Source organism: Ammospiza nelsoni, chromosome 4 (genome assembly GCF_027579445.1).
Source record: "Ammospiza nelsoni isolate bAmmNel1 chromosome 4, bAmmNel1.pri, whole genome shotgun sequence".
NCBI lineage: Eukaryota > Metazoa > Chordata > Aves > Passeriformes > Passerellidae > Ammospiza > Ammospiza nelsoni.
Window position 1 is genome coordinate 28,261,287 of NC_080636.1, and position 27,879 is coordinate 28,289,165.

General features: G+C 37.8%; 2 protein-coding genes across 4 annotated transcripts in view; one reads left to right on the top strand and one right to left on the bottom strand.

Moving 5' to 3' along the window:
• The window catches only part of CRACD (capping protein inhibiting regulator of actin dynamics), a 129,727-nt gene extending 116,518 nt beyond the window's left edge, over window positions 1-13,209 (top strand). For both annotated transcript variants that reach the window (XM_059469752.1, XM_059469753.1), the window contains 5 exons: window positions 317-499; window positions 1,886-5,216; window positions 6,214-6,404; window positions 7,427-7,592; window positions 10,409-13,209. In XM_059469752.1, coding sequence (XP_059325735.1) covers window positions 317-499; window positions 1,886-5,216; window positions 6,214-6,404; window positions 7,427-7,592; window positions 10,409-10,569 — 4,032 coding nt within the window. In that variant the 3' untranslated portion in view covers window positions 10,570-13,209. The remainder of the gene's footprint in view (window positions 1-316; window positions 500-1,885; window positions 5,217-6,213; window positions 6,405-7,426; window positions 7,593-10,408) is intronic.
• Window positions 13,210-13,493: 284 nt separating this feature from the next.
• On the bottom strand, window positions 13,494-27,836 carry AASDH (aminoadipate-semialdehyde dehydrogenase). Of its 2 annotated transcripts, XM_059469754.1 has the most exons (12): window positions 27,542-27,836; window positions 26,606-26,798; window positions 24,089-24,330; window positions 22,666-22,772; window positions 22,038-22,210; window positions 21,325-21,517; window positions 20,720-20,838; window positions 18,564-19,401; window positions 17,678-17,841; window positions 16,990-17,115; window positions 15,631-15,762; window positions 13,494-14,623 (listed from the first exon to the last, which is right to left on the bottom strand). In XM_059469754.1, the coding sequence occupies exons 1-12, from the start codon at window positions 27,796-27,798 to the stop codon at window positions 14,225-14,227; spliced, it is 2,943 nt and encodes a 980-aa protein (XP_059325737.1). In that variant the 5' UTR covers window positions 27,799-27,836; the 3' UTR covers window positions 13,494-14,224. The 2 variants fall into 2 exon arrangements, with proteins under 2 accessions (XP_059325737.1, XP_059325738.1); XM_059469755.1 differs by lacking the exons at window positions 22,666-22,772; window positions 26,606-26,798; window positions 27,542-27,836 and having other exon boundaries at window positions 24,089-24,249.
• Between the last annotated feature and the right edge of the window lie 43 nt (window positions 27,837-27,879).

Sequence of the window (27,879 nt, forward strand, 5' to 3'; positions counted from 1 at the left end):
TTCCCAACAAGTTCAGAGTGGAGTTAAACTGTGAAAAAACTTCAATAGAATCATCTAAGTAATTTTTATGTGAAAACTATCAAAATATGTAGTACTGAAAATAGGAAAATATTAGAACTGCAACTTTTATGTCCGAAGTATGTAATTTGTATAATGAAAAGCCAAGGTTTCTAATGTTTTCTTCTAATAATTCTTTTGAATTCAAACTTGCTAAGATGCATGTGTGTGTGTGTAATTTATTTATTTATTTACGTCTTTATTTATTTAATGGTACAAATAGCTTAATAATGATTTCTTGTGTTTGTGATACAAACAGCTCACTCCAATGAAGTCAGCTCGGCCAAAAAGGCAGTTTTCCTGTTCTGGCACAATCGAAACAATCAATTTGGATTCAGTTCCTCAGGCTCTTGCTCGTCTGGACAACAGTGCAGCTAAGCACAAACTGTCAGTGAAGCCAAAAAAGCAGAGGATGTCAAGACAGCACAAGAGATTGACAAAGGTATTAAATAACTGGCCAAACAGCGAGAGGAGGGAGATTATTTTTGAAACTGGGTACAAAATAACCATAAATGAGTGTACCAGGGTCTATAGGCAGAGGACTTGGATCTGATTAACACTGTTATTTACTTGAAACCCTAGCTGGAGAGAAGATGCAAAAAAGTTTTCATATTGCCAGTTGAGACAACTACTAATTAATCCTGAAGTTCTTCCACTAGGGTTTTACATTATGAGAGTTTTCTGATTCTAGTTTTTCTAGTAAAAACTTTAGGTCATAAAAGTCTAAAGATATGTGCTGCTGTTAGTGCTGCTCTGATATAGGCAATCAGATGGTGCAAAATTTGGTTGGGAAAAAATCAGATTCTCTCAACTGGGCATGGATTCTGACAGGGATAATAGCTTTGCCTTATAAGAAGGAATAAGACTCAAGCAATGTAGCTCTTGCAGCAGCTACAGAGAGAAATATAAAGTTGTAGCTTTGTGCACTTACTGCACATCTGTTTTGATTTTTATCCTAACATCTTATTAGTTCTTGTAAATGGGACAAGACTATTCAACTACACAGGGCTCAGGAGAGGCCACTTCCCTTTCTTCTGCACCACTGTACTTGCATTTATCACTTTTGTAATGAAGAAATTAAATTTAAACCTCTTGTTTATACAATGGTTAACTGGAGCCAAACGATGGCTCAACAAATGATGGCTGGACAGGACATTAGCTGAGCTGTTTTCCAAAGGGAAGCACTCTTCAGGTGCAGAACAGAGCAGTATTCCTGGGAAGCTCTGGCTGTGCTATCCATACATGTTCCCACGGTTCCTACAATAGCACTGGAGTCTCAGCACAGCTAATGAGGAAGATATCCTGGCTCAGGATTTGTGAAAAGAAAGCAAATTTTGTTTCCCTGAGGAGTGTTCTTTCCTGGCTAGCTTTGCAGAGCTTTTCTCTGCAGGCAACAGCTCTGTCTCTGCAAGTATCAAATTTGAAATGAAAGAACTGGCAAAACAATGCCCCTAAGCAGGCATTAATTATTTCAGGCTTAAAGGATGGAGTTCTAAGTAGCAGAAGAATAGGCATATGAAACTCATGCTCTGTTCCTTGGGCTTCTGCAAATTTAAAATGGCAGGTCCCAATGAACACCAAATAGTGATTCAATATTTGTTGTTATACTGCTGTCACTCTCAGGATGTTTTCTTTTTTTTAAAGGCTATCATTGGAATAGGGGAGATACATGTGATGATGTAATCCATAACTTGGGGTGGGATATGTTGGCTCATCTCAATCACTGTTTAAATTGGGGTTTTTTTGCATTTGCAACTCTTGGTTCACTGTGAAGGATAACAAGCCAACAGGCAATGTTCAGTAACTCCAAACTTGTCTCCAATTTTAGGGATCACAAAGTTTAACAATAACAGAATTTGAGCCAGAGGACCTAGAAACTCAGCTGTATGAGGACATATACCCAGGTTATAATGGACGCTTCACAGCAGACAAGCTAATCCAGGACAGAGATGAGCAGAAGCAGCTTCACCTGGCAGAGGAAAAAAGAATTGAAGATCACTTGGGTATCATTGAAGCTGAAAGGATAAGACAGATTGTAGAAATGGAAGAACAAAGAGAAATGGAAGAAAAAAGGTGCCAAGAACTTGAGGAGATGCGAAAAGAACAGGAAAAAAGACGCTGTGAAGAAGAGAGGAGGCAATACCTCCCTGAAGAAGAGACATTGAAAATAGAAGAGCAAACATGCCATAAAGAAGAAAGAAGACTGATGAAGGCTGAAAAAAGGCAAGAGCTGGACAAGCAGGTGCAGAAGGAGTTGGAGGAAGAACAAAGACAAAACCTTGAGGAGAAGAGGCACTGGGAAGTGGAGGAACAACAGAGACAAGAGATGGAGGAGCAGAAGCTCAAGGAACAGCAGGAACAAGGACAAGAGCTGGAGGTGCAGAAGCTCAAGGAACAGGAGGAACAACAGAGACAAAAGCTGGAGGAGCAGAAGCTCAAGGAACAGCAGGAACAACAGAGACGAGAGCTGGAGGAGCAGAAGCTCAAGGAACAAGAAGAGCAACAGAGGCAAGAGCTGGAGGTGCAGAAACTCAAGGAACAGGAGGAACAACAGAGACGAGAGTTGGAGGAGCTGGAGCTCAAGGAACAGGAGGAGCAACAGAGACAAGAGCTGGAAGTACAAAAGCTCAAGGAACAACAAGAGCATCAGAGACGAGAGCTGGACAGGCAGCAACACCAGCAAAGGGAGGAACAGCAAAGACTAAAGCAGGAGGAAGAGAAGAACCAGGAACAGAGAGAGCAACAGAGACGAGAGCTGGAGGAGCAGAAGCACCAGGAACAGGAAGAGCAGAGACATCAGGAACTGGAGGAGCAGAAGCATCAGGAATGGGAAGAGCAGAAGCACAAGGATCTGGAGGGGAAACAGAGACAAGAGCTGGAGGAGCAGAAGAGACAAGCACCAAAAGAATTAAAGCAACATGGGACTGAAAAAGAGAGTCAAAAGGAAGAAGAAAGAAACTGGCTGGAGGAACAAACAGAGCTCAAGAAAGAAAATAAGGAAGAAATACAGCAACAAGAACTAGAAGAGAAAGAGCTTGAAGAAGCTGAAATAAAACTAAAGCAGGAGAAAGAGCCTGAGAGCCTCAAACAAGAGAAGAAGCAGGAGGAACAAAGACAGCATTTGAAGGAGAAAGAAAAGACAGAGAAGGAACAACCCCAGCAAGTGACAGACAAGAAAAAGAAACGGGAAGAGCAGAGGAAACACAAACTCACAAAACAAATGCACATGGAAAGTTCAGACTGTGTACTACAAGATGAACTGAAGCAGCAAAAGGAACAAAATGGACATGAGCAGAAGGTAGACACAGAAGGACAAAATCTTCAGCCAAAACAAGAAAAATCCTTGGAACAGCCACAGGAAAAAGATCAGTTGTGTTCTGCTGGAGGGGCTGCTCGGCATCCAGCAGAGGAGAAGATCCAAGAAGGATCAAGTTTCCAAAAAGTCAAACAGCCAGAAAAAGGAACTAAAACAGCAGAAGAAATACTAGCCCAGAAACTGAAAAAGGAAGTTGAGGCTCAGGAGCAAAAACGCATAGGGGAAGAACTTCGGTGGCAAGAGGTAGATGAAAGACAAATGGCATCCAGACCCTTCACATTTCAAGTGTCTTCTGGAGATAAACAGATCATATTTCAGAAAGTAAATCTGAGTCCTGTTATGCCCATCAAAGGAGCAGGACTCTCTTCTCCATCTGTCAAAGACTGCAGGGTGCACACTACCAGTAAGGGCTCTCATTCCCTCCCATCATCTGTGTGTGTACCCCACACAGCTATTTTGGTTACCGGAGCACAGCTGTGTGGCACAGCAGTGAACTTGAACCAGATTAAGGACACGGCTTGCAAATCATTACTTGGCTTAACAGAAGAGAGGAAAACTGTGGATATTCCCTCTCCAGAGAAGTCCGAGAGAAAAAAACAGGATCCCAAACCCAGCAGCAGTAAAATGAAACACGCACAAGAGGCATTGAACAACCAGGCTGTACTGGCTGAGTGGGCCTCTATCCGCTCCAGGATCCTAAAGAATGCAGAAAACAACAAATATAATGAGAGAGACCGAGGAACTGCCTGCAGGCACAGTGATGACTGGACACCCCGAGGAGGACGCGGTGCTCCCCATGGCAACTTGAGGAAAACCCTCTCTGCCAATGCAAAGTTCTCAATAACACCAGCATGGCAGAAATTTTCAGATGCTTCAAAAACCAATTCAGATACTGAGAGTGTAAATGTGGCAAAAGGCAATGAAACAGTGGCTGTGGGGAGAACCACTGGCTCATCTGCTGATTCGAAGGAGGATGTGGTTTCCACTTTTAAGGATCACTTAGCTGAAAAGCTTAAAGAGAAAATGGAAACCCATAGGGAAGTGACAGACAACACTGAAGGCTGTAAATTTGCAAAAGATCTTCCATCATTCCTTGTTCCAAGTTTTCCACATTCTATGGGGAAGGAATTACCCCAGCCAGAACTTCCCAACGCTCTGGAAAATCAGCAGAGTAACAGCACAAAAAAAGCAGATAAACCATCACCAAATGGAGAAGAGAATGTTTCTCCTTTTGGGATAAAGTTACGAAGGACAAACTACTCTTTACGTTTTCATTATGATCAACAAGTAGAGCAAAAGAAAAAGAAAAGATACAGTGCAGGAGACAGTTTTGATGGTGTGCCTGACCCACTTACCTCAACAGAAGGAGAGAAAGAATCCTCTGTTTTCACTTCACAAGAAAGTACCTCTCCTGGCACTGGGAGAGCAAACATCCCTGGTAATTTAAAAGAGTCTTCAGTTACTGTGGTGGAGTTTTCAGCACCTGTGGGCACACCAGCCACCAGCCAGAGTGCTCTACCTGCTCATGAGAAACCTGCATGCAAGTCCCTGGTCCCACAGAAACCTGCTTTAGCTCCAAAGCCCACCAGCCAGACCCCACCATCATCTCCTCTCTCCAAAATGAACAGATCAAACCTATCTGAAATGCTGGGGCAAAGGGTGGCTAAAGCTGAATCAGAAGGTGGCTGGAGAAAGGAAGACAGAGCAAATGCAGCCCAACCCATACCATCCAATGACTACAAAAATGAAGAGGAAGAAATCAAAGAAAAGAAGTCATTTTTCCCATCTCTAAGTATTCCATGGAGAGAAAAAAATGACAAAAAGCCTGAGCCATTGAAGAAAGGTATGTATTTCTCAAAGCAAATTTAGTTATTGTCTACATTTCCAAAATGAGATACTGGAGGTCCAGAGGAAGACATTTAGTCTTAAGTTATAATTTTTACCTGGCATGTTACTTGTGGAGGACTGTTACTGTGCTTAGGGTTGTCTCAATGAGTGTGAATTCCCATGCCCACAATTTAATTCAGAAGCCCATAAATTCAGTATGACCAGTGCAAACTACTTAAGAAAATTAATTTCAAGGAGGTAACAGTAGTGTGTGTGTGTGTGTGTGTGTTTTTCCTTGGCAGAGATGTTACCTCTGCCTCTAGTGAGTCAAGTGATGGACTCTGTGGTCCGTGGATAATGGTGTCATCAGAGCAGATGGTGTAATTTTTTAAATCTACATTCTGTTGCTTCTCTTTTTAAGGAAATGTTATCTAGCTTAAAAAGTATTAAGATGTAGGTCCCCTTATCGTGGGCAAATTCTTTATTTAAGCAATACAGCTGGGCACAGCAGTCTGTGTTTCAGAGGCAGTCTTCAGTGATGAAAACAATTAGAGTAGCTATAATGTCTCCTCAGAAGAGAGTTGAAAGCCCCTGTGTGCTGAAATAGTATTTTGTACAAGAGGGAAAATTACCCTTTCAGAGTAAGGACACTCAAAAAAACAAGGCAGAAATCCAGCATTTCATTGGGAAATCCCATTTTTTTTCATTCTTGAATTTTTCAAACATCAGGACACTTCTAAAACAGTATCTGAGTGGAACTGCTGACTTTTTATTTCTTTTTTTCACACACAAAAAGAAGGATAAATTTGGACAGCTGGGTGAGTGTGTCGAATTAGGTCTTATTTCTGAGGCATAAAATCTGTTTCAGGATTTGCTGTGCAGTCTGCAAAGGTCTGTGACTGACATGGCATTCAATGGGCTTTGCTCCAGAATTTTCACAAGGTAGTTGTAGGGGTTTTCTCAAGACAAGAGATGTGCATTACTCAATCAATTCTTGTCATGTTTTCTTTCAGAAAAGCCTGTTCTTCAAAGCAGGCACTCTGTAGATGGCTCTAAATTGTTGGAAAAAGTGGAAACTTCACAACCACTTTGGATTACATTAGCACTGCAAAAGCAAAAGGGATTTCGTGAGCAGCAAGCCACAAGGGAAGAGAGAAGACAAGCCAGAGAGGCAAAGCAAGCAGAGAAACTGGCTAAAGAAAATGTAAGCAATCTTTAGAAACCTGCCCATTAGAAAACCTGCCCATAATTATAACTGTTATAGCTAATGTTGTTATGTGGGAATATTTTTTTTATGTTTGGTAAGACTTCATAAAAGCTAAAATGACAGCAAGTATTCTGAAAGTCTGGAGTTCCCTCTTGCAAAACTGAGACCTCCAGAAGAAAATACAGTGCAATAGTTTGGCAATTGTAGTGTAAACTCTGAGGGTATCAGGTGGTAGTTAATGACAATCATAAGCAGAACTACTGTGCAGGGGATGGCACAGAAAAATTGTGTGTGATGTGGTTCTTTCAGAGCTTACGTGAGATGTTAGCCTTTAATGCTTAGGGAATAACAGCTGGAATATGCAATTAGAGGTGAATATTAGAAGGTCTGAATTTTTTATTGCAGCATGTGCTATTTGGGTAAAATACAGATGAACAAAAGAAATAAACAATCATTATGCATCCAAAGACCCAAAGCAGGCACTGAATTCAATCACCTCTTTCCTGTTCTCCAAATAGCTTTTTACTCTCCATGGCTATTAGTAAGGGGAGCTTTTCTGCTTGCAGTACCAAAGTGAAGCTGCATAAACAGTGATTTCTATATAGGTATCAAAGATGGCAAAAAGGCAGAGTGTGTGGATAACTAAATATATTTTGCTGTTTGTTATGAGAACCTAATTTCTGATGGATGCATGCATAACTTGAGACATAGACAACTGATGGAAGAAAACAGCAGTGGGTGTGAAGCTGCCCACAGATGTACACTATGTTTCAGTGCTGTATTTAACGGGGAGGGCTGGCTCAAACTCTTCAGTATTTTGACTGAAATGACAACATGACAAATTAAACTGTGTGGTGGGTTTTTTAGAGTCTTTAATAACAGTTGATTTTAGAAGCATCGGTGTTGTGAATCTTTGCCGGAAAGGACAGGTGATGAATGAAAGCATCAAGTGTGTCATCTCTAACTTGTACCCATTATATGACAGACTCTCATTTAGCAGTTTTCCTTCTCTGTTCTAGGCTGCTGTAAGTAATCAGTCAGATAATAAAAGTAGCAGCAGCAAAACAAGCACACTGCAGAAATCTACAACTCAAGAAGGAGAGAAGAAAATTGAGACTGCTGTGTCAAGACTAGAAAGAAGGGAGCATCTAAAAAAGTCGAACACCCTTCCAACTTCTGTGACAGGTACAGTTGAGAGATTGAGATTCACTCTAGGAATAAGGAACTTCAGAAATGGTATTGCATGTTTTTGAGAAAGTGAATGAGAGGGTTTCCTTTCCCTCATATACTACAGCAAGAATTACAAATGCATTCCATAGAACAACACAGCTTATTCCTATCTCATGTGCTCACCATTATGATGGAAATATATCATTTTAGCAGTCCTTACCATGTTATTAAGGCTGCACTGCTGTAATTCCTTAGAATTGCCCCAGTTCAAGTTAACTAAATTAGGCTGTCTCCCCAAGCCATATCCAACAGTATTTTTGGAACATGACTAATGCACATTAGAGGGATCTGATTTACCGTAAATTGCAACTGCAGTACTGTTTTGCCTTTAGGTTGGGGGATAGCACAGACAGGGAATGATATTTAATTTGTAAAAATATATTTGTGCAGGAAATGAAGCATATTCTGTTCTTACACCTCCCAGTTTGTCAAGGAGAAATATTCACCCCCCAATATTGGAAATAAGTATTCTCATTTGAAAAATACAAAGGATAATCAATTCAGTTGAAGGTAGTCTGTTACTTTGCATCTAGGATTTTTCCCTCCCAGTCAAATACTTGGCATGGTAGCTTGGAACCAGAACCTACTGCTTTATCTGTCACTTCAGTTAAGCTGAGACTACCCCATATTCAAAAGGCAGGCAAATTAAAATAAATACTTCCCCAAAGGGCATAATAATATTTGGGGTGGCATGAGGTGATTGTTGAAATACAGGCTTGCATATATTTCTCTAGTTAACAGTAGTCCTAGGGAAAAGGTCTTGGAGTGGATAGGTGTTGAAGAAAACTTTTTAAAAGTTATGCTAGTAAAAACATTTTTGCAAGTAAATACATGTATCAGCTGCATCTATTCAGTACCACTCTACACCAAGAACGGTGAAATGCAACTATTGAAAGGAATGAGGTGACTCAATTGATTTGTTAAAGGCTAAACCAGCACTACTCCTGCATTGCAGGCTGTCCCAAACTGAAAAACCCCTACACCTGCCTATATTCAGTTGATCTTCACACTGCAGCTGCACACCAGAGCAGATGTCCCTGAGAACTTCACTTGGAACATCTTGGGTTGGCCAAATGACCTTTAAAGGTCCATTTAAACCCAAAGCATTCTAAGATCTTACATAAATTGCCCAAAAGGTTCATGCTTTGCAGCATGAACTCTCTGTCAAACCCTAAAGGGGCTCTACTGCAGCCCTACCCCAAAGACTCAGCGTGGTGTTGTTATGCTGTACGTGGTCAGTGCTAGCAGAAATCAAACTCCATCACAATAGATGATGCCAAATTAGATCAAAGGCCCAAACCCCAATTATCCAAGGTCGTTCTGTCTGCACTAGAATGACAGTTCAGAAGGAAATTGAGGAAGAATTACCAACCTTGAAATACCTGAAGTGAAAGCACAGAACTCTACTGGCCCTTGAGAAATAATGACTGGACTTCCCTGTGATTACTGACTCTATTGGGAGTCAGGCAGCCTTTAGCAACTACACATACTTGTGCATACAAATATTTGTGGGTAATAAGACTGATTTGGGCTTCCCACAGTTAGAAGAGCATTTAAGACAGAAGACCAGCCTAGGATATGTTTAAAATGGAAGTGTTCAGAGTCCTCCTCTGAGGACATTAAAAAACACCCAACTTGAAGGTGGTGCATTTCAAAATTGCAGTTGTGTCACGTACAACAGGAACTGATAAGAGTGTGGGACCTTTAAAATAGCATAAATTACCATAGTACTTAAAATAATTACCTTTTCAAAGTGTCCATCTACAGAAATTGCTGGTGCTACTGTTCATTTACTTGTAGATAAAGATATATGATTAAAGATGCACTAAAAAGAAAAAAAGAACGTTTTTGGTATCCATGCAATTTTAAAGCTTCAACACTATTTTGAAGCCTTTATACACATTCAAAACCTCAAAATGAAATGCAACTAAAAGTAACAGGGAATCTGAACATTTAACAAAAAAAATTTGCTCTTAAAAAAGAAAATGTGTAAGGGTGGAGTGGGGGGGAGATGAGTGAGGAGTTATTTTTCAACTAAGATTTTTAGAGTTACTCCAAATGTTTCAGATAGGACTCATTTCTATTCAGGTTGCCTTCAAGGGCATTCACTGTCTCAGAATTTATTTTCCCACTTGACTTCTACAATACTTCCATCATTCTGCTCTGTGAAGTTGCTTCTTAGAAATCATTTGTTTATTAAACACATTTTCTTATGGAGACAGCTGTTTGTCTTATACTACCTTGAAAGAAAATGTGGCAAAGAACCAGTGGGGAAAGCAGGTTTCTTTTTTTCTTGGGCAGGGTTAATTGAGGCGGGAAGTTATAGGATTACCTTCTTCTCTGAAGAGGGAATCTGAATACTACTGAGTACATTTGGTTTACATGCATGCAGCAGCTGCATTACCAAAGAGAAGAATATCCCTAGCTTTTAACTCCCATTGTTTGCTATGGCGCAGATGTTATTAAAATAGTTTATTTAAAGAGGAAGAGTAGGAAATTGGAAATATTTCCTTTGGATGTCACAAGGACTGAAAATGTTGTCCCTATTTTTGTGAGTTAGATTACTTAGTCACCTCTGAAAAAGGAAACTCAGCTTCTCCTAACTTGACTATTTTGCTAATACAGTAAGATCTAACTGAAAGTGTTGGAAATTAATATCTAGTGTTAGAATATCTTCACATAAAAGTGAAATCTCTAGAATCCTGAAACAAAGCTCAGGATTCAGCTAATGTTGGTTTATTTTTTTCCCCTCTCCCTGTCCCATAAAAAAGTGGAAATTTCAGATTCTGTTCCATCAACCCCAGTGACAAAGGAGGTGGCCAAGAGATTCTCTACGCCTGATGCTAACCCAGTGTCAACAGAGCCAGCCTGGCTTGCATTAGCCAAGAGGAAAGCAAAAGCCTGGAGTGACTGTCCACAGATCATAAAGTAAACTGTAAAGTTACATCTCTATTGCTGACTATTAATTGCTCTCTTTTATTTATTCTGCTTTTTACATGACAAAACTGAAAATGCATGTATTAGAAGGACTGAAAACTGAACTGATTACCATTTTGCTCTAGCTCACTGTAAAGTCTACTCAAGTCATATACTCCATTGCTTTGACAAATAGTTAAAGGAGGTCATGGCAAAAATCACACAGCCAGACTCTCTCAAAAATTTAGAGAGGGCTCAGATACTGGATGTAAATTTTAGCAGGTATCATAATAAGGGCCAGAACAGAATAAGAGTTCAAATGCTTCTTAAATTCTGTTGGTATTCAGTTCTGGAATTTTAGATCTCTATGTCTGAGATCTCAGAAATTTTTTCAGAACTTCATTGTTGAAATTAAGGAAAGATGCATGTTTCCTTCTCTTAAGTCATAATTTATTTAAACATGTTTAACTGTATGAACTGCCAGTTCTGCCTGCTATTTTAAAGCTTTTTCCCTAAGGAAGAGCTTCAGGATACACTGTTCCACATGCAAATGATAAGTGATGGTACCATCCAAATGCTGAGGTAATTTCTTTCATCATAGGATTAACACACTACATCTATATGCCCTCACTTCTAAGAAGAAAACAATCTTACTTTAAAAGCCACAATTTTTAACAAATGTCATTAAGCTCTCAGAAAGAAGTCAGGGATTCAGTGTTTCTTCTAGTCATTTGAGTGCATCACTGTTTGTGCTTGGCCATATTTATGCTGCATAGAGACAGTGATTGTGGATTACAACTTTAAATCAATTGACTGGAATTAAACTGTTCCTGTGCAAATGCAAATTCCTGTAGAACTCAGGAAGTTCCCACAGGAGTAGGACTGGCAGAACTGAAGTTAACTGAGAACTGAGAGGCAAGTCAGTGAGAGGTTTAGGAGTTTTAACTCTGCATTCTTCCTGATTTTACTCCACATGCAACTTCAGGCAGTTCAGGTAACTTCCTGTACTTTGACCAATATAGCCAGAACACTTCAAGAAGAAGTTTACTTACCCCATCTCAGGTATCTGGTGTGGCAGTTGAACACTTTATTACTTCACGTAACTAAAACAGAAATGTCCACCCCCTCCCTCTTACAAAAAAAGGATAAAGTCCATAAATGGAATAAAAACGTCACTATCCTCAACATCCCACAGAAATCTCTAGACCTACATTTTAAAATGTCACCCTGTTAAATAAATCAACTGAGTTTGGTTTACAAGGAAGACTTTAAAAAAATTTGAAAGTCTCCTTACAGCCATAAGGCTCAAAGGAACCTTTAAGCCTACAACATCATAGAGGGAGACATTTTCATGAAAAGAAATTACATCATTATTGAATGATACAACATATGCTTCATGGAAGCGTTTTAGCCAAACTGCTGTAAGCAGCATGAGAAACAGCATTTTAAACTACACAGGAAACAGAATGAAACCTGTTGTACACTCTGTTCCCAGAACCAAAAAGGAGTTCAGCAAAATTCATTGGCAAGTACAGCCTTTCCCACCCAACAGAAAATGGGCTCAGTGTCATGGTTACAGTAGCACAAACACAATGGATGTGTTAGATCGAGTACATCTGCAGCAGCAAGATGGGCTTTCTTGGGTGTCTTAAGCCATCAGTTTTGCTCAGTTTCATATTTAAAACCAAAATCTCTAAAGTAACCTTTACCAGGAATATAAGTAATATGTTTTAAGCAGAAATGAGATAATGCTGCTCTAAAATGCTTGGGAAAAACACCCACCTTAATGCCTTCAATATCCGAAGAAAGAATTGGGCCTGTAATTCCTTTTGCTCTGCTAGCACCTGGAATTAGTGCATCCTAAAGTTAAATTTATATTTTTCCAAGTTTGTTTGCCTGCAGTATGCCTCTGTAATGACTAAACTGCCTGAAATCCATCTTTACAATTATTTATTGGGAGGGGGAGCCAGGTAGAAATACAGAGAAGGTGAAGTAAATCAGGATTAAAGATACTGGTATTCTGAAAATCATAGCAAAATTAGGTGCTATTGTGCATGACATAAGGATGCAATTTTCCAATACAATCCATTTATAGCACATAGAATAGAGCTTTCATTAAGGATGGTCCTAAGCTAAAGCTTCAAAGCAGAGTTTTTTTCCAACCATAAAGGTATCTAGTGTAACAATGGAAACTGTATTATGTACAGTAGTTGATGGAAACATTTCTAAAGTGTACATGTGCAACAGTAACATTTCATGTTAAATTAACAAAGATTTGCACTAAATACCAATGAAGTGAAGTTTTACTTTGCTTTAGCTTTGTTGCAGCCATTTCTGATAAAGTTGGAAATCTGTAAAAATAAATGCAAAACACTACTACCCAGTTTAAAACAGCAAAAATGTTTTAAGAACCGAATAAACCACTATGTAGTATATTGTCTCAATTTTTTGTAACTTATACAAACACAAAATACCATTTCTTTTGACAAGGTTATATATGATTAACCTCTATGTTCATATAGTAATGTATAAAAACTACAAGATGTATAATTGTGGGGTATTTGTTGTGTACTTTTTTAATTTTTCAAATGTTTTAAAGTGCAATTGTTTATTATACTGTCATTTTAAATCTTATTAAACTATAACCTGGTCAAAATTATCTAATCATTGATATATGTCCTCTGTGTCTCATTTTGCTAATCATGTGGTGCAGGTTTGCCTTACAAACAGGAATTTTTACAGTGCTACAACTGTATTACATACTACACAGAATTCAAAGCAGATGAGAGCAAGTAAGGTAAGAGTTCCTTCTACACTTCTTTCGGAAGACTCTTTGGAAATGCTCTCAGTGAAGTGTACTTTTGCCACTGCAAGTATTTGATTTGCATTACCAGGACCACTGGTACTTTTTTCTAAGGTGTTAATGAACACAAAACCCAATTTACACAACCTTTTATTAATAGTTCTTGTGAAAATAATGTAAACAGTATTCATTCAAATATTTTAAAAAATGTTTGACAGTGGTTAATTTGAGCAGTGCACACTTCATCTTAGAACTCCTACTGTTTCTGTCATTGAAATTTAATAAATATTTATAGTGTTATTTCCACTTTAGAATACAAGAGGCAACTCCTACTGACTTCAATGGAGTTTAAGTATAGCTAGAATAATTAAGCCATGACAGGGCTATGTCCACAAAAGATGAACTATTCTGTTTGTAAAAACTGTAGTAAACAGGTCACTCCTTCCAGGTATATGAAATTCAGGCTATGTCTCCAGAAATCAGATTAAAAGTTATATACAAAAAAGGACTTGTGTTAGCTTGCCTGGCACAGAAATCTTGACAGACAGACAGACAAACACTAGTCTGGTGCAAGGAAGAGCCAGGCACAGGCAAGGAGGGACTCAGAGAAAGCAATTCACTCCTCCCTCAGAGAGAAGCCTGCTATCCAAGCTGTGGAATGTGGCACCTTACACACTTTGTCCCCTCTCTGGCAAGGTGCTGAGCAGCCATCCTCCCTCCATCACTGGACACTGCCTGATGCAAAATCCCACCTGATAAGCCTGCAAGGAGCATCACTTGCCTGCAGCAAAACAGGCAGAGGGGTGGAGAGCACCTGTGAGCTCCCAGTTTACAAATGTAAACAATAATAAGAAAGCAGACTAACATCTTAGCTGTTACTTTTCGCTGCTGTATACAGATCCAGACAATAAACATAATCATTTCTACAGCCAACAACAAGCTTTGTTCCCCATACTACGGGCGAAGAGAAAACCTCGCCTGGAAGCTTATCTACTCCTTCTGCTGTTCCACTCTTGGCATTCAGGATCCACACTCTGCCATCTGTAGATACTGCTGCCAGGAGAATTTTGTTATTTAAGTCATCACTTTGGAAAATGAATGGTGTTCCATATACACTTGAAGTGGCTTCAAATTTCCACAGTAAATTACCCTCCATGTTACAGCAGTAGATAAAGCAGTCGTGAGAGCCAAAAAATATTTCTTGCTTAGTTAAACTTGAGAGGCATGGAGATGAAAACACTGGCCCATTAGTGGAAAATTGCCAAACCTACAGAAAGAACATAACCACCCATTATCAAAGGTTTTTTACATTATCAGTTTTACAGCAACTGTAATTTTTTAATAGACTCATTGTTGACAGGAGAGCATTTCATTTCAAAAGCATACTAGATTTCGGTGAGGTCTAGTAAATCTTTGTCAAATTATAAATAAGGTTTTACACAAAGAGTAAGCAATAAAAGTCTCATAAAATAGATGTGGAAGAGGGAAGAGTTACTACCTTCAGTGAGGCCCATGTAAAAATGGCCACTTTGGGAAAAGAGTATTCTTGGGCTGTTGTAGAGTTAGTAATGAACATCACGAATCCTGTTAATATGTCATTCTTTGCTAGAAAGGCATATATTCCTTTTGGAATACAGATTTCCTCTGCTTATGCTGCCAATGTGCAGATCCCTCCTCAAGAGAGTACCAGGTCTGCAACACTGCTGCAAGCAGAGAGCCATGCATGGATGGACTAACATGTGGAATTGCCATAAATACTGCATCTCAGGCTAACAAATGAACGGTGTCAGTTGTTTACCACCAGATACAAACTACATTTATCTCTGAGGAACTGAAAAAATACTCTCACTGAATTCAATGTGAAGGCTTACACATATTTTACCAGAATTATGATTTGGCAGTTTTTTGACAAATGCATAAAAATTCTAAGAAACCTTTACTTCTGAATAACCATAACCTTTTAGAAGAGATACCTTAAACTTGCTTGGAAAGCTCCAAATGAAATAATTTCATTTACTGGCACTAAATTTGACAATTTACTTTGGGTATAAGGTCTGAACTAGAAGTTCTCTTCCCGCATCAGGCAACTTGAGTTTGTGATTTTGCCATGGACTATCCTAGGCAAACAGTTTTTCTACTTTCTCATCTCTAACAACAGGCACTTCTGTTTGGTTCCCAAAAAGGTACATGTCAATCATTAAGCCTCAGAAACCAGTCCTAATAAATCTTATTCAGGGTTTTGTGATGGACATAAAACCCCAACAACACTTTTACCTTTTCTCCAGAATGAGTGTAACAATACAAGTTTCCATCCACACACCCAATACAGATGTAATTCTCATTGCAGTGAGGAGAGGAGAAGAGTGGTTTTCCAAGGCTGCTTTTCCAAATCTTATTCCCTGTCACCTGTAAGTGGCAGCATGGAATATGTGATGCTTAACACAACTGTAAGAAACAGCACAGAACAGCCCTTCCATCACTGCCTGACCCAGCCCTTATGTAGTGTGGAATAAAAAGCCAAACCCCCAAACCAAAACAACAACACCTACACAGAACAAAAATGTGATCAAAACCTAATTTTCTTGCTCACCATAGGCAAAGTAATAATGACAATTAAGAGTGTATTAGCAGTAGTTCTAATAAATGCCAGATTCAGTTTTTAATTTCATTCCCAGCTGCTCAGTATGTGGCAAGAACCAGTGAAGCAGAGATACTTTGGAATCAAGTTATATTGATACTCTAGGACATGTTGCATACTATCTATGACTGTCACAATGCATTACTACTGTATCTTGCACATTCTCCAGGAATTAGGATTATTCACAAAAATAGGAAGGCACAGACTCACTTGTGGGTGGGTTTCTCAACTACCTCTTACTGTGGATTATAGAATGAAAAAATATCTTTTCTTAAACACTCTTGCTGCAAAACCACACATTGGTTTTCTAACGGCAGACTGGTTACTGCTGAGGACAGCTGTGGTGGGCAGAAGGTAAAGGTGATGAGGATTGATGCTCTGTGTTGTGTGAGTACAGAAACAGGAACAGCTGCTTCCAGTCCCTGCTCCTTTTATCAGGCAGGACCAGCTGTAAGCCAACAATGCCTCAGAAAACCATGAAATTGCTCCACATCTATCAAGAATGCCATTTCCCCAGTGCAAAGAACAGAACTGCACACTGAGATTAAAAGGACAGCTCTTAAATGTGGGGAGGGAAGCAGTAAGAGGAATTAAGGGGCTTCTGTCTGCATTCTGTTCTGATTTTTATTTATTTTTTGTATATTTATTTTTCCAATCCTCCTGTCAAAGGAGGAGGGGCAGGAAATAAATCTGTAGACTTGCTCTCACTCCCTGGTTACTTGATACAGGAATGACAAGAAACTGACTGTAACTTTGACCTATGGTCAGCATGTGAATTAAACCACGTCACTTCAGTCCTCCTTATCACCAGGTGGATTTCTGAAGTGTGGGAAGTATTATGTATATCACTATAATGCCCCCCTTGTATATCATTATAAAGCCCCCGAGTCAAAAATATTTCATTATAACATATGATCATCTCCCCTTTCATTAGAATAGCAATCTTAACTTCAGAAATACATTTGGCTGAAAGACACATAAGCAAAGGTACATACAGGGTTAACAGCCAGTAATAGTCCTCCTAGTGTAGCAACATAGAGATGGTGTGGAAAAGAACTTAGACAAGGAGATGAAAACACAGCTCCACCTTCGCAGTGTAACTTCCATACACACACCTTTTTCTGTAAGTACAGGAAAAAAGAATAATAATTTTTCAATTGGAGTTAGAGATCATCATGTTTACAAAGACGTTTAAATGTCAAGCATTATCAAGTACTGTGTTTACTCAGCAAATACTAGTTAAGAAGTGAAGACAATCTACACGCCATGACAGCAACACATGTGCCATTGTTTTCCCTTCCAGTAAATAAAATAAATTCAGCTACTGAAAATGCAGTACCTGCCCCTTTTATTTCCCATCTGCCTCCATTTTCTCATTTACAAGGTAAGATTGAAAACTGCAGTTCTATTTCTAGCTAGACACCCTATTCTGAAACATTTATGGAGAACTTAATAACTAAGAAACTTAATATGTGGTTTCAACCAGGACTAATATGAGAACACCACTAAAACTGTTTACTGTCACATAATTCTAACCCCACTTACAGCAGGCCTAACTTGCAAAAGTGTGGTTGTGGACTCCTAAGAATACTAACACCAGTGGAACTTCTTCTGGTGCACTATAAATTGTGTCTAAATTGGATATTTATTGTTCTACAAGTAAAAGTGAGTCAGTGTTCTTACATAAATATCCAAAGCATACACATGCTGGTCATGAGATCCAATGTAGACCAGTCCACTGGAAGGGTCTACAACTGCAGAGCTTTTCACAGTGTCTTCTGTGACAAACGTCCAGTGTATTTCTCCATCACTGCTTTGAAGCACATACACCAAGCCATCATAACAACCTATGTGGAATAAAACATGATGGGAAAAAAAAAATCATTATTTGCATGTTAATAAAATATTCAGTTTTATGATCAAGAGTGAACAGCAATCAAAATACAAACAAAAAGATGGCAACATTAGAGTTGCATTAAAAAAATCTCACCACTTGGCCATCTGTGCTAACCAGTGACGTAGATATATTAGCTAAAAAGATGACACCAAGATAAATAATGGCAACTCTGCTGACAACAGATATGACAAAACCAAAAAATTATCCAAATGTGTTCTTTACATTTCCAGAAAGAAGAGTCAAATGAGATAATTAAACTCTGTGAAAAACAGTATGACGTACCTTGTACTAATTTCTAACTCTATTAATTCACCAAGACATTTAAGACTCCATTACCTTTCTATACTATTTTTCTTTCTAAAAATTCCAAAAACAAGTTTAAATGTCACACTTTAATCTACCACTAAAAAAGAAACTGTAGCCATTGATTATTCCTCATTAATAAACTGGGATATAATAAACCACAAGTGTTTATGTTAGATAAGCTCCATCACTAGTTATCATGAAACTTAAATTACTTCTTCCTTCTGTTTTTATTTTACAATAAAATAGGTCTGAGGCAGATGTGGAAGTTGATGGATGGAGGACAACCAGAGATAAGTAATGTGATTCTCTGTCATTCATCTTGTATTTAGCAGAAAAAAGAAATGGAGGCTGAAGCAAAAGACATACCAACAACAATGAAATTTCCACACTTGGATACACAGGCAGAAGACTCAATACGATCTCCAAGGGTCTTCTCCCATTTTATTTCTCCCAAATCTAGATCTATTGCCTGCATTGCATGGGAGTGAGAGCCAATATACACAGATGCAGATACTCCTTCTTTAGCTGGTATTATAACCAGTGGTGATGCATCAACACATTTCCTTGTGTTTGACTTCCACCTCACGCACAATGCCAGCTCTGCCACTGATGAATGACTACATTCTGCATGGATTCGCTGCACAGAGGAATGGTCATTTTTATTTGCCTTGTTTTCAAGTGTTAAAATGCTATTCTCCAGTTCAGACCCTTGCACATGGCTTTTCATTACAGCTGGAATCTTGGAATGCGGAGAGGAGGGCTGCTGTAGTGGTTCCACTCCTACCTGTACTGTATTTTGGGGCTGCACAGAAGACTTGGTGAAATTCATAGAGAAAATATGATTTCCTCTGTTCAGAGCAATAAATGGAATTAATCCTGAAGCAATCTCAAGACCTCTTTCAGATGTCAGTTTAATGTATTTTCCATGGAATTCCTCTCCAGTGTTCCTTCTTAATTTTCTTTTCACAACATTGTCAGGATTCATTAATTGTTCTTCATCTGGAAACAGCATTTTAAGAATATGTCTGTAAACCTCTTCAATTGAGTGGCTGAGAATAACTTCAAGGAGTTCTGGCACAGCTTTGCCTACTAACATCTCAATTTCTTCATGAAATCGTAGTGCCTTTAGGGAGTCTCCACCACTGTACAGAAACACTGCATCTTTAGAAATTCCAGTGGAATCACATGGAAGTCCAAGGACAGACTAGAGAAAAAAAGAGGGACAGAGGTATCAGTCCATAGGTGTTATACCATGTCACACATATAAAACCTCAGGTGGGATAGAATCCACCTGAACACCTAGAAGTCATGCTAAAAATGAACAACTGAGAAAATTCACTACTCTTCAAAAAAATCACTGAAAAATGTTAGTGCCAACAGAGGGACTGATAGAACAAGAATTGGGGAAGAATGAGGAAGTGGGGAGATACTAATTCTGTATTACAAAATGTCTTGCTCAATGCCAATTCTGCAGTCTAAGGAATTAAAGGGAATTGTACATATATTGATCGGCGATTTTCAATACCATTTATCAATGACAACTTTGCAGATAAAACATAGATGTCTTTTGATAAAATCAGTTTAGCTGTTTTATTTTAATAACAAAGCTTAATAATAAAATGTTCTTTTTTACTTCTAAATTATTTAAGTAACCTACTTACCTACCTACTTTTGAAGGTATAAGCCCTTCAGTTCATGAAAGATTTTGCATTTGGCATTGTTACTACAACAACAGCAATAACTGAGTCACCTCTCACCACACTCCCTTGTTATTAAGTCTGGATGTCAAATCCAAACCCTTTTGTTTTGGAAGCACCTTCTGCTGTCCATAATGGATCTAGGACACAACCAATCCCCTGGGTTATCACTTCATTAATGTGAAAAGAATTGGCACAGACAAATAAATACACTACATTTACTTGTTTGAGTCCTAGGCCACAGCTAATTCTACTTTCAGGTGAAACTTGTAAGTCCACCTTTGAGAAACAAAGTAATACTGCTTGGCATCATATTTCAATACCCTGAAAAACAAGTCCTTAGCACAGAAATTTAGAAACAATCCAGACAGGCAGTCCAAGAGACAGTTGTGCAACTGCGCCATCTATTTAAAAAAAGGATTCTTCAATTTATAATTATCTTGAGAAATAAGAAACTCTACTAACACAGCAGCTAATTTTTTACAAAGTTCCCATGTCCCAGATCCTTGTTTTCTTTAGTGATTCCTTCTTTTGGCATGTGAAGCAGCATTTAAAAAGCTACTGTCACCACATTCTTTCTATGCTAATTGCTTAAACCTCATAGCCTGCAGTTGTGTCTGATAGAGAAATAAAAATGATTCTCTCTTGGCCACTGCAGAGGAACTATATTTAAGTATTAACTGAATAGAATAGAGCTGTACTGCTTCAATCTATAGGCAGCTAGAATGTTCTGGTTGCATTAGTCATACTTCTTAGAACTGTTTAATTCCTGACACATGTATAATGATCCACTTGCAAAGATAAAAAGGCAGCTCAAAATACTACCTTCCATAAATACTGCAATCTTTCCCACAATTCCTCTGCGTCACTCAGCTTACTGTCACGCCTTCTGGAGTTTAGATGGTTCTGGTAAATCTTGTTCAGTTCAGATATATCAACTTTGCCTTTGTAGAAAATAAAGGATGATTTTTTTTCATTGCTCGTTTAGTATAAGCACTTTCAAAACTTGCTCTGCCCACACAGTCACTATATTCTTGTATGTGTTTCCTTATTCAGACTCTACTGCATCTGCATTTTTTTACAGTTGATCAATTACATGAAAACCAGTAAGGTTTTTGAAAATTCATCCCTCCCACAGAGTCCCACCTCAAGGCCTGCTTTTTCCTCAGCAGAAGTGAGGGTTCTGTTGCAGACTGCAACAGGAGAAACTGAGGTAAGAAATGTGCAGTGTTCAAACTAAATTGATTTTTCCATTACTCTTTGACTCTCAAATGAAACATCTTTAAGAAAACATAATAATACATGGCTATTATTTCCTACTAGGCATTACTTATCTAATGTATATATTCTAAAAGCATGAATCAGATGCTGGATTTTGGTCAATAAAAAAATGAAAACAAGTGACAAGGGTTCTTAATAGCTTCATTTACCATGTGATGTTAAAGGCAAAGCTTTAATCACTACAATCTCATCAGGCACTGCATAAGCTGGTAGATGCTTCTGGAGTTCTTTAAATGTTTCTCTCTCTTCAAAATCATCTTTGGGTAAAACAAACAGGATAAGTTTTTCCTGTTGGTACCAGGTAACTGCACAAGCTTCTACCTGGCAAAGATCTTCAGCAACCTGTAATTAAAAAACTAGTCTTGGTTTGAAATGCATTTCATCAATAGAGTAAAAGAAGCAAAAAACAATGCAAAAAACCACACACCTTTAAAAAGTGTATTTTTCTCACATTTCTACATAACATCCTATGAAATACCTTCTTTTGTAGCTGAAAGTTTTACTTCACATAAAAATAAACTCAGAGATATAGGTATTATTTGCCAAAATGCCATGAATGAGATATAATCCAGGAGTCTGACACTCAGGCTTGCAGAACAATCACTATACTCAGTACTTTTCAGATATTTATACATTTTTCAATTCTCCTGGAAAAAACCATACAATAAAACAGATTCCCAAGAACTCAGAACAAACTCCTCTCTAAATTATGCGACTAGATTCTTTATAATACACCCACCAAATCCCTTTAGACTCCTAAAAGTCACCTGAAAATAAGCAAATACCCCTTTCTGATGATAACAATGTGTTTCTGATATCTGCCTTTTTATAGTGGCTGCACTCTGTGGAGGTGAGCACTTACCTGCTGCAGATATTCAATATGAAAACGTTTGCCGTGGCGTTTAATCTGATTGTCCTTCCGACCCAAGAAGAACAACTTTGCATTCTCCACTCTTACAAAATCCCCTGTTTCTCTCATTGTACCCAGTGGCACAGTTATTTCGTCATCAAGAAAGCAGACTCGTTCTTCACCACCTAGACAAAAAAAGATTGTGGTCATATATATTAAATAGCTAACTGTAAATGAAAATTATAGAGAGTGTTTTATCAAATTTCTTAAACTTTACCATGAATTATAAGAAATATTGAAATATTATTATCAACATCCAAACTTCTGCCATGTGCAATTTTGGCTATGTAGTTAATTCAGTTAATACACAGAAATTACTTCAGCTGAGAACATCAAAATGCAAGAAGGGAAAAAGAAATCAATATAATGAAGGCATAGTCTGCAGATAAAATGATAGTGCTTTCCTGTTCATCATTCCAACAATCTAAAATACTATCAGAAGGTTCCCAGCCCAATCAGAACTTAAAATGCTATATTAATCTGTATATCACAGGCAAATATCAAGTAAAATAATCAATATATTATTAAAACTTAATCAATTAAGAACAGCCTCTTAGAAGAATTAGAAACATAAAATAACCTATAAATAATTGTCCCTCGCCTTCAAGAACTGCAGATCCATTGGCATCTCTGACCTCAAGTTTTGTTCCAAGGAGTGGTGATCCCAAAGGTACAGGAAAATCTGTTCTAAATATATTAGAGAGAAAAAGTAGAAGTCTTTCTCTTCTGAACACAAAACAACTGCCCCAGAAACCAGCATCATGTAGTTTTTTAAAAGACTGGCATTAGAGCAAAGATAGATACTTGGGAATTCTTTCTACAAATGCTTCCTCTTTAAAAAGGTATCAATTGATAAAAAATTATAAACCTTATCAGTGTGCATGGTTGTCACTGATATATACCAGAAGACCTCACAGACCTACAGAAAATAAGGCCTGAATAGACCCTGAAATACCCTGAGAGAACCCCAATCATTTCAGTCAACTTTTAAGTCTCCCAGATTGAAACATCCATCAAGTCAATCAATTTAAGCATGTGGAACTGCTTTCTAACTCATTTTCCCTGCCTAATTTGAGCTTTTACTCTATTTTAATAAATACAGTTAAGAAAAATTCAGAAGAAGATTTAGAAAATGTTCAAAAAAGACTGAAATACAATAAACTGTAATTTCAATGTCATGTATCTATTATAGACTTCTCTTGAACTACTGACCAACTCCTTCCTTTCCCTTCATTCTCCAGCCTCTTCAAGCAGTTGCATTCATTTATTGAATATAGAAGCTATTTTTAAGTGGGAGTATAGAATAATGTATTTTCCTCAGTAAAGCAAAACTCAAAACTTAAAGCAACTTTAAAAAACTTTGGCATGGATTCCAGTTCAATTTCTATTTTAAAGTATTACATTTTTTGTTTGAACTCAGAGAAAATTAGTTTTACATGAGGATGTAAGAGCACTTCATGACAATCCACCATTTTTAGTCTTCAAGGGTTTAAGCACCAGGTTAATATATCACATCATTTGTGCAAACCATCCCTTTTTGTAGGACACATTTCACTCAAACTGCATGTATAATTATTATGCCAGGGAATAATCACACATTTCAGAGAGAAAATTAAACAGTGAGATAATGGGAAGTACCTTTCATGACTCTATAAAATAACATGAAGAAAAAATGCCAAACAAGTCAGAAACTGAGTGAAATGTGACAGAGTGATAAATTATGAAAAGCAAGTACTTCTTGAAGTTTAAATTACTGTGAAACCTGGGTGAGCACTTTGGACAAATTTCTGTCACCCACACTACTAAAAGAGTAGTGAGAGCGGGGGCTGTAGTGGCTCATGAGACAATGGATTAGTCTGTTTCTGCATAAACCCAAATGCAACTTCTACCAGTATAAACACTCATGAGGACTCAGTAGCCCTGGTAACAGGAGACTGAGGTTCTATTTCTGGTAATTTCCATCATTCACATGCCAAGCCATTGAGAACAGTGAATTTTCCTACCCAACATCAGCACTAAAAACCTCCTCAGGAATCTTGTAGCAAGTGGCCCAGCTTGACACTTCAGTAATACCATAGAGATTAAAAATGCTTGTTTTGTTCTCCTTGTGCTTCCAGCTTTTCAAGAGACTCAGTGCAGGAAATGCTTCACCACCAAGGGCTAAGACACGAAGTGAAGTATTTGCAGACAACACTCTTGATTTAATAATGTGGGCTCCAAACCTCCTGAGAAGTGTTGGTGTTGCCTGAAGGATACATATTTAAAAAAAAAAAAAAAGAGAAAGACCTGTTACATTTTATCAGTGTCTGTGTACCTTTCTGGTACACAGCTGCATTATGTACTTTAAAACATCTACGTACCAACCATCACAATGGTGTTTTGTGAGATTTTGTTTCTTATAAGGCCTTTAATGAGTACTATCAGCATAAATCTACGCTCTTCTGCAAAGCTTCTTCTTTACTCAGGTGTGGTATAGGTTCTCTTTTGTGTCTCAGCTATTACCTCAAGTGTATGCACATTAGTTCTTACGTTAATTACTTGGAAACAGAAAGCAGCACAGTATTCTCTCTATGTTATTGTTTGAGCCTTTTTTCCCTTCATTCCAGAATGTTACAGCAAAAATATATGATTAATGTGCACACATTTAAAGAACTTATATAATGCTAAAAATTCCTAGGATGTCAGATTCTGGGTTGTCCTTGATTTATGCAAATAGAACAAACAGTTGACAAGAATGGGTTTTTCTCAAAGCTTTCACTAAAACAAGCAGGGAGAAAAGATACAAAACCCAAATCCTCCAAACCCAAACCAGTTTCCTTAAACAACTATTTCTAGAAAACTATTGGTGATGTAGAGCTTTTTCACTGAAAGGAAAAAAACAGTAAATCATTGTACCTGGCACGTTTCACTCTCATTCTTGCCTACTTTTCTAGTAAGAGAACTGGAAAATTAATGGGATTATTTCTTACCAGGCTCTTTTTTTTTCTAGTAATAGATGAAGACCATCTTTTTTTCAACCAATAATTTTAACATTAGTGAATTTTTAGCAAAAAAACAAGGGAAAAATGTATACTCTTTCCTCCCTCATAATTATTTTTGGATTTTTCGAGTCTGCTCAACAAATTTAATGGGGGGACTTAATGTCTTTCTATTTTTTAAGAAATATCATAAAATTATTCATCCATCAGTTAAGCTGTAAGGAGAACATTTTTGTCAATAATTCAGCTGAGAAGCCCCTCCTTCAGAGATTAGGACAGTGATCAAAAAAAACCTCACAAAAACAAATAAAACTTTTCTTAGCAAGTCTTTTCAAAAATCTTCATTCATTAAATTCTGCCCTTCTCTATTCCTGTTTAACATGCTTAATAAATATATCTTTAAAAGTCTTAAAAATTCTTGCTCATAGAGAGCAATATCTTATAATTTTTTTTCTAAAAGCAAATGAGCTAAACTGATAATGAAACTTGTGCATCATAGGATAATCTACACTATTTATAGCAATCCTAACAAATAAAAATAAGAGCAGAGAATGGTTACAAAAGATGTGCAACTAATGGATTTTTTCCTGCTATGGAATCTTCAGCCAACTACTCATTTATCTTAAATTTAAACCCTACAATCTCAAATATCACTGTTCTTAAAAAAAAAAAAAAAAAAAAAAAAAAAAAGGCATGGAACAGGGTCTGGAACACAAATCCTACAAGGAGCAGCTGAGGGAGCTGGGGGTGTTTAGGCTGGAGAAAAGGACACTCAGGGGTGACCTTTTTACTCTCTACAACTGCCTGAAAGGAGGATGTAGCCAGACAGGGGTCAGTCTCTTCTCCCAAGTAGCAAGAGACAGGACAAGAGAAACAGGACAGGACTGCAGATACAGGCCAGGCTTATTCAGCCATGCTGGATGCTTTGAGTAACTCTTGCAAACTTTAAAACTATTAAAATTGAAATCATATAGGAGATAATCTATTTTAAGACATAAGAGATGGATGTAGCCTCATATAAGCAGGTGACATGCAAACAGTAAATATTGCTCTGAAATCAATTATTACCTTGTTCTCATTATTGTAAAAATGACAAACATTTTACCACCCTATTAGGACAGGTTTAGTTCTACTGTTAGCATAAAAACTAACATTAAAACTTAAAACTTGTTTATGACTAAATACTTCAAGATCAAGCCCACTAAAAAGTGCTTAAAATGTCTGTAATAGTTTACTCTATTACCAGATTCTTCAGAACAAAAAGTTTAATTAACAGAATAATTCATTTAATTCTTAATAAGTAAAGGTTTTTTAAAATAATCTTCAGTTCAGTGTTTTCTATCACAAAATGCTTGAGGTTTTGATCAAATGCTAATTTTCTAGATAGCTAACAGCTGTTTGTCTTCAACAAAAAGGATAGCTATATTGCCTTTGAACAAGAACACTCCTGTCCTATTAACACTAGATTCTAGGCTGACAAAATGTAGTACCCATTAGCAAAGGTGAGAAGCAAGACACAGGAGACACTCAGATTTGGCCTACCTGCAACACTGTCACGTGGTGGTGGTGAAAGAGAGCAGCAGAGAGCTCCACAGGCATCATTTTAATGGTGTTTGGTACAATAAGAATAGAGGCTCCACTTGTCAGAGCCATGAACAGTTCAACCACAGACGGGTCAAATGTGAGGGGAGATGCCAGGAACAGCACATCATCCTGTGTGATCTCAAATATGGATCTAAAACAGAAAGCAAGGAATTACAAACCTGATGCATGCAGTCAAAAAACCCTTCCCAACTAAAAGAATGAAAGCATGAAAGAAATGCATTAGCAAAGCTCAGATCTTAAAGGCTCTGAATAATAGACCTGTACTTTGAGCAAGAGCTCCTGGACAGTAACTGTTGGTTTCACTAATTATGTGTCTTGTTACACACCAACAGAGTTCACAGAAAGGCATATTTTGACTAACTGATGCTCATTAAAAAAGGATAAATATGAAAAAAGAAAAAGCAAAGAAGAAAAAAGGAAAAGACAAGACAGGAAAAATATTGCATATTCCATAATAATTTATTTAATATGAAATGAAACAGAAGGTATCTGGCTAGCCTAAAAAAGAATTATGAATTAAGAACTACAGAACACAGTAAATATAACTGTGAACAAATGATTAATTTTATTGTCTATTTCTTTTAAACCACAAGCCAGATGATAGTACAAAACTTAGAGCAACAGTGCACTATTTGAAACACAGCCCTCAAAAATGAAGGCAAAGCACAATTTAAGTATAATACTGATAGAGAAATAAACTGTTATATGAGTCTACTTGGAAATAAAAGCAAAAAACCCACAAAGGAGGACAAGGAGGAAGAAGTGAAGCCGTGTCAGCAAAAACCCTATGTACACTCCTCTGAAGTATTACACAAAAATTCTAAAAGCATTAAATTTGTAAAAGCATTTGAAATGAAAACCACACTTACTTACTTAAGATGCTGAATATTAGGCACTATACATTTATGAGGCACTCTGACTATTTTGGGGATCCCTGTAGTTCCTGATGTATGCAAGACATATGCCACAGTGTCTTTCTGGCCAGCGTCCATGTATCCTGCTTCTGATGTTTCAACTTTGGTTTGGTCTGGGCAAACTCCTGGCTGTGAGTCACCCACAGCTTTGGAAGGTTCACATCTACTTTTCATATTGTCTACTTCTGAACTGAAATCAGAGTTGCTTGAGCTCATTTGGAAGAGAGTTAAACCAATATGTTCTATGGCAGAGGAATTGTGGGAAAACCAGCCAGCATGGGACATCTGGAATTTCTG

Bases quoted from the DNA above. Each gene is read 5' to 3' on its own strand.
- AASDH (XM_059469754.1), bottom strand. From the start codon at position 27,798: ATGAGCTCAAGCAACTCTGATTTCAGTTCAGAAGTAGACAATATGAAA. The intron at 26,799-27,541 runs GTAAGTAAGTGT...TTTCTGTTTTAG, and splicing joins CCTAATATTCAGCATCTTAA to ATCCATATTTGAGATCACAC. The intron at 21,518-22,037 runs GTAAGTGCTCAC...TTTTAATTACAG, and splicing joins ATATTGAATATCTGCAGCAG to GTTGCTGAAGATCTTTGCCA.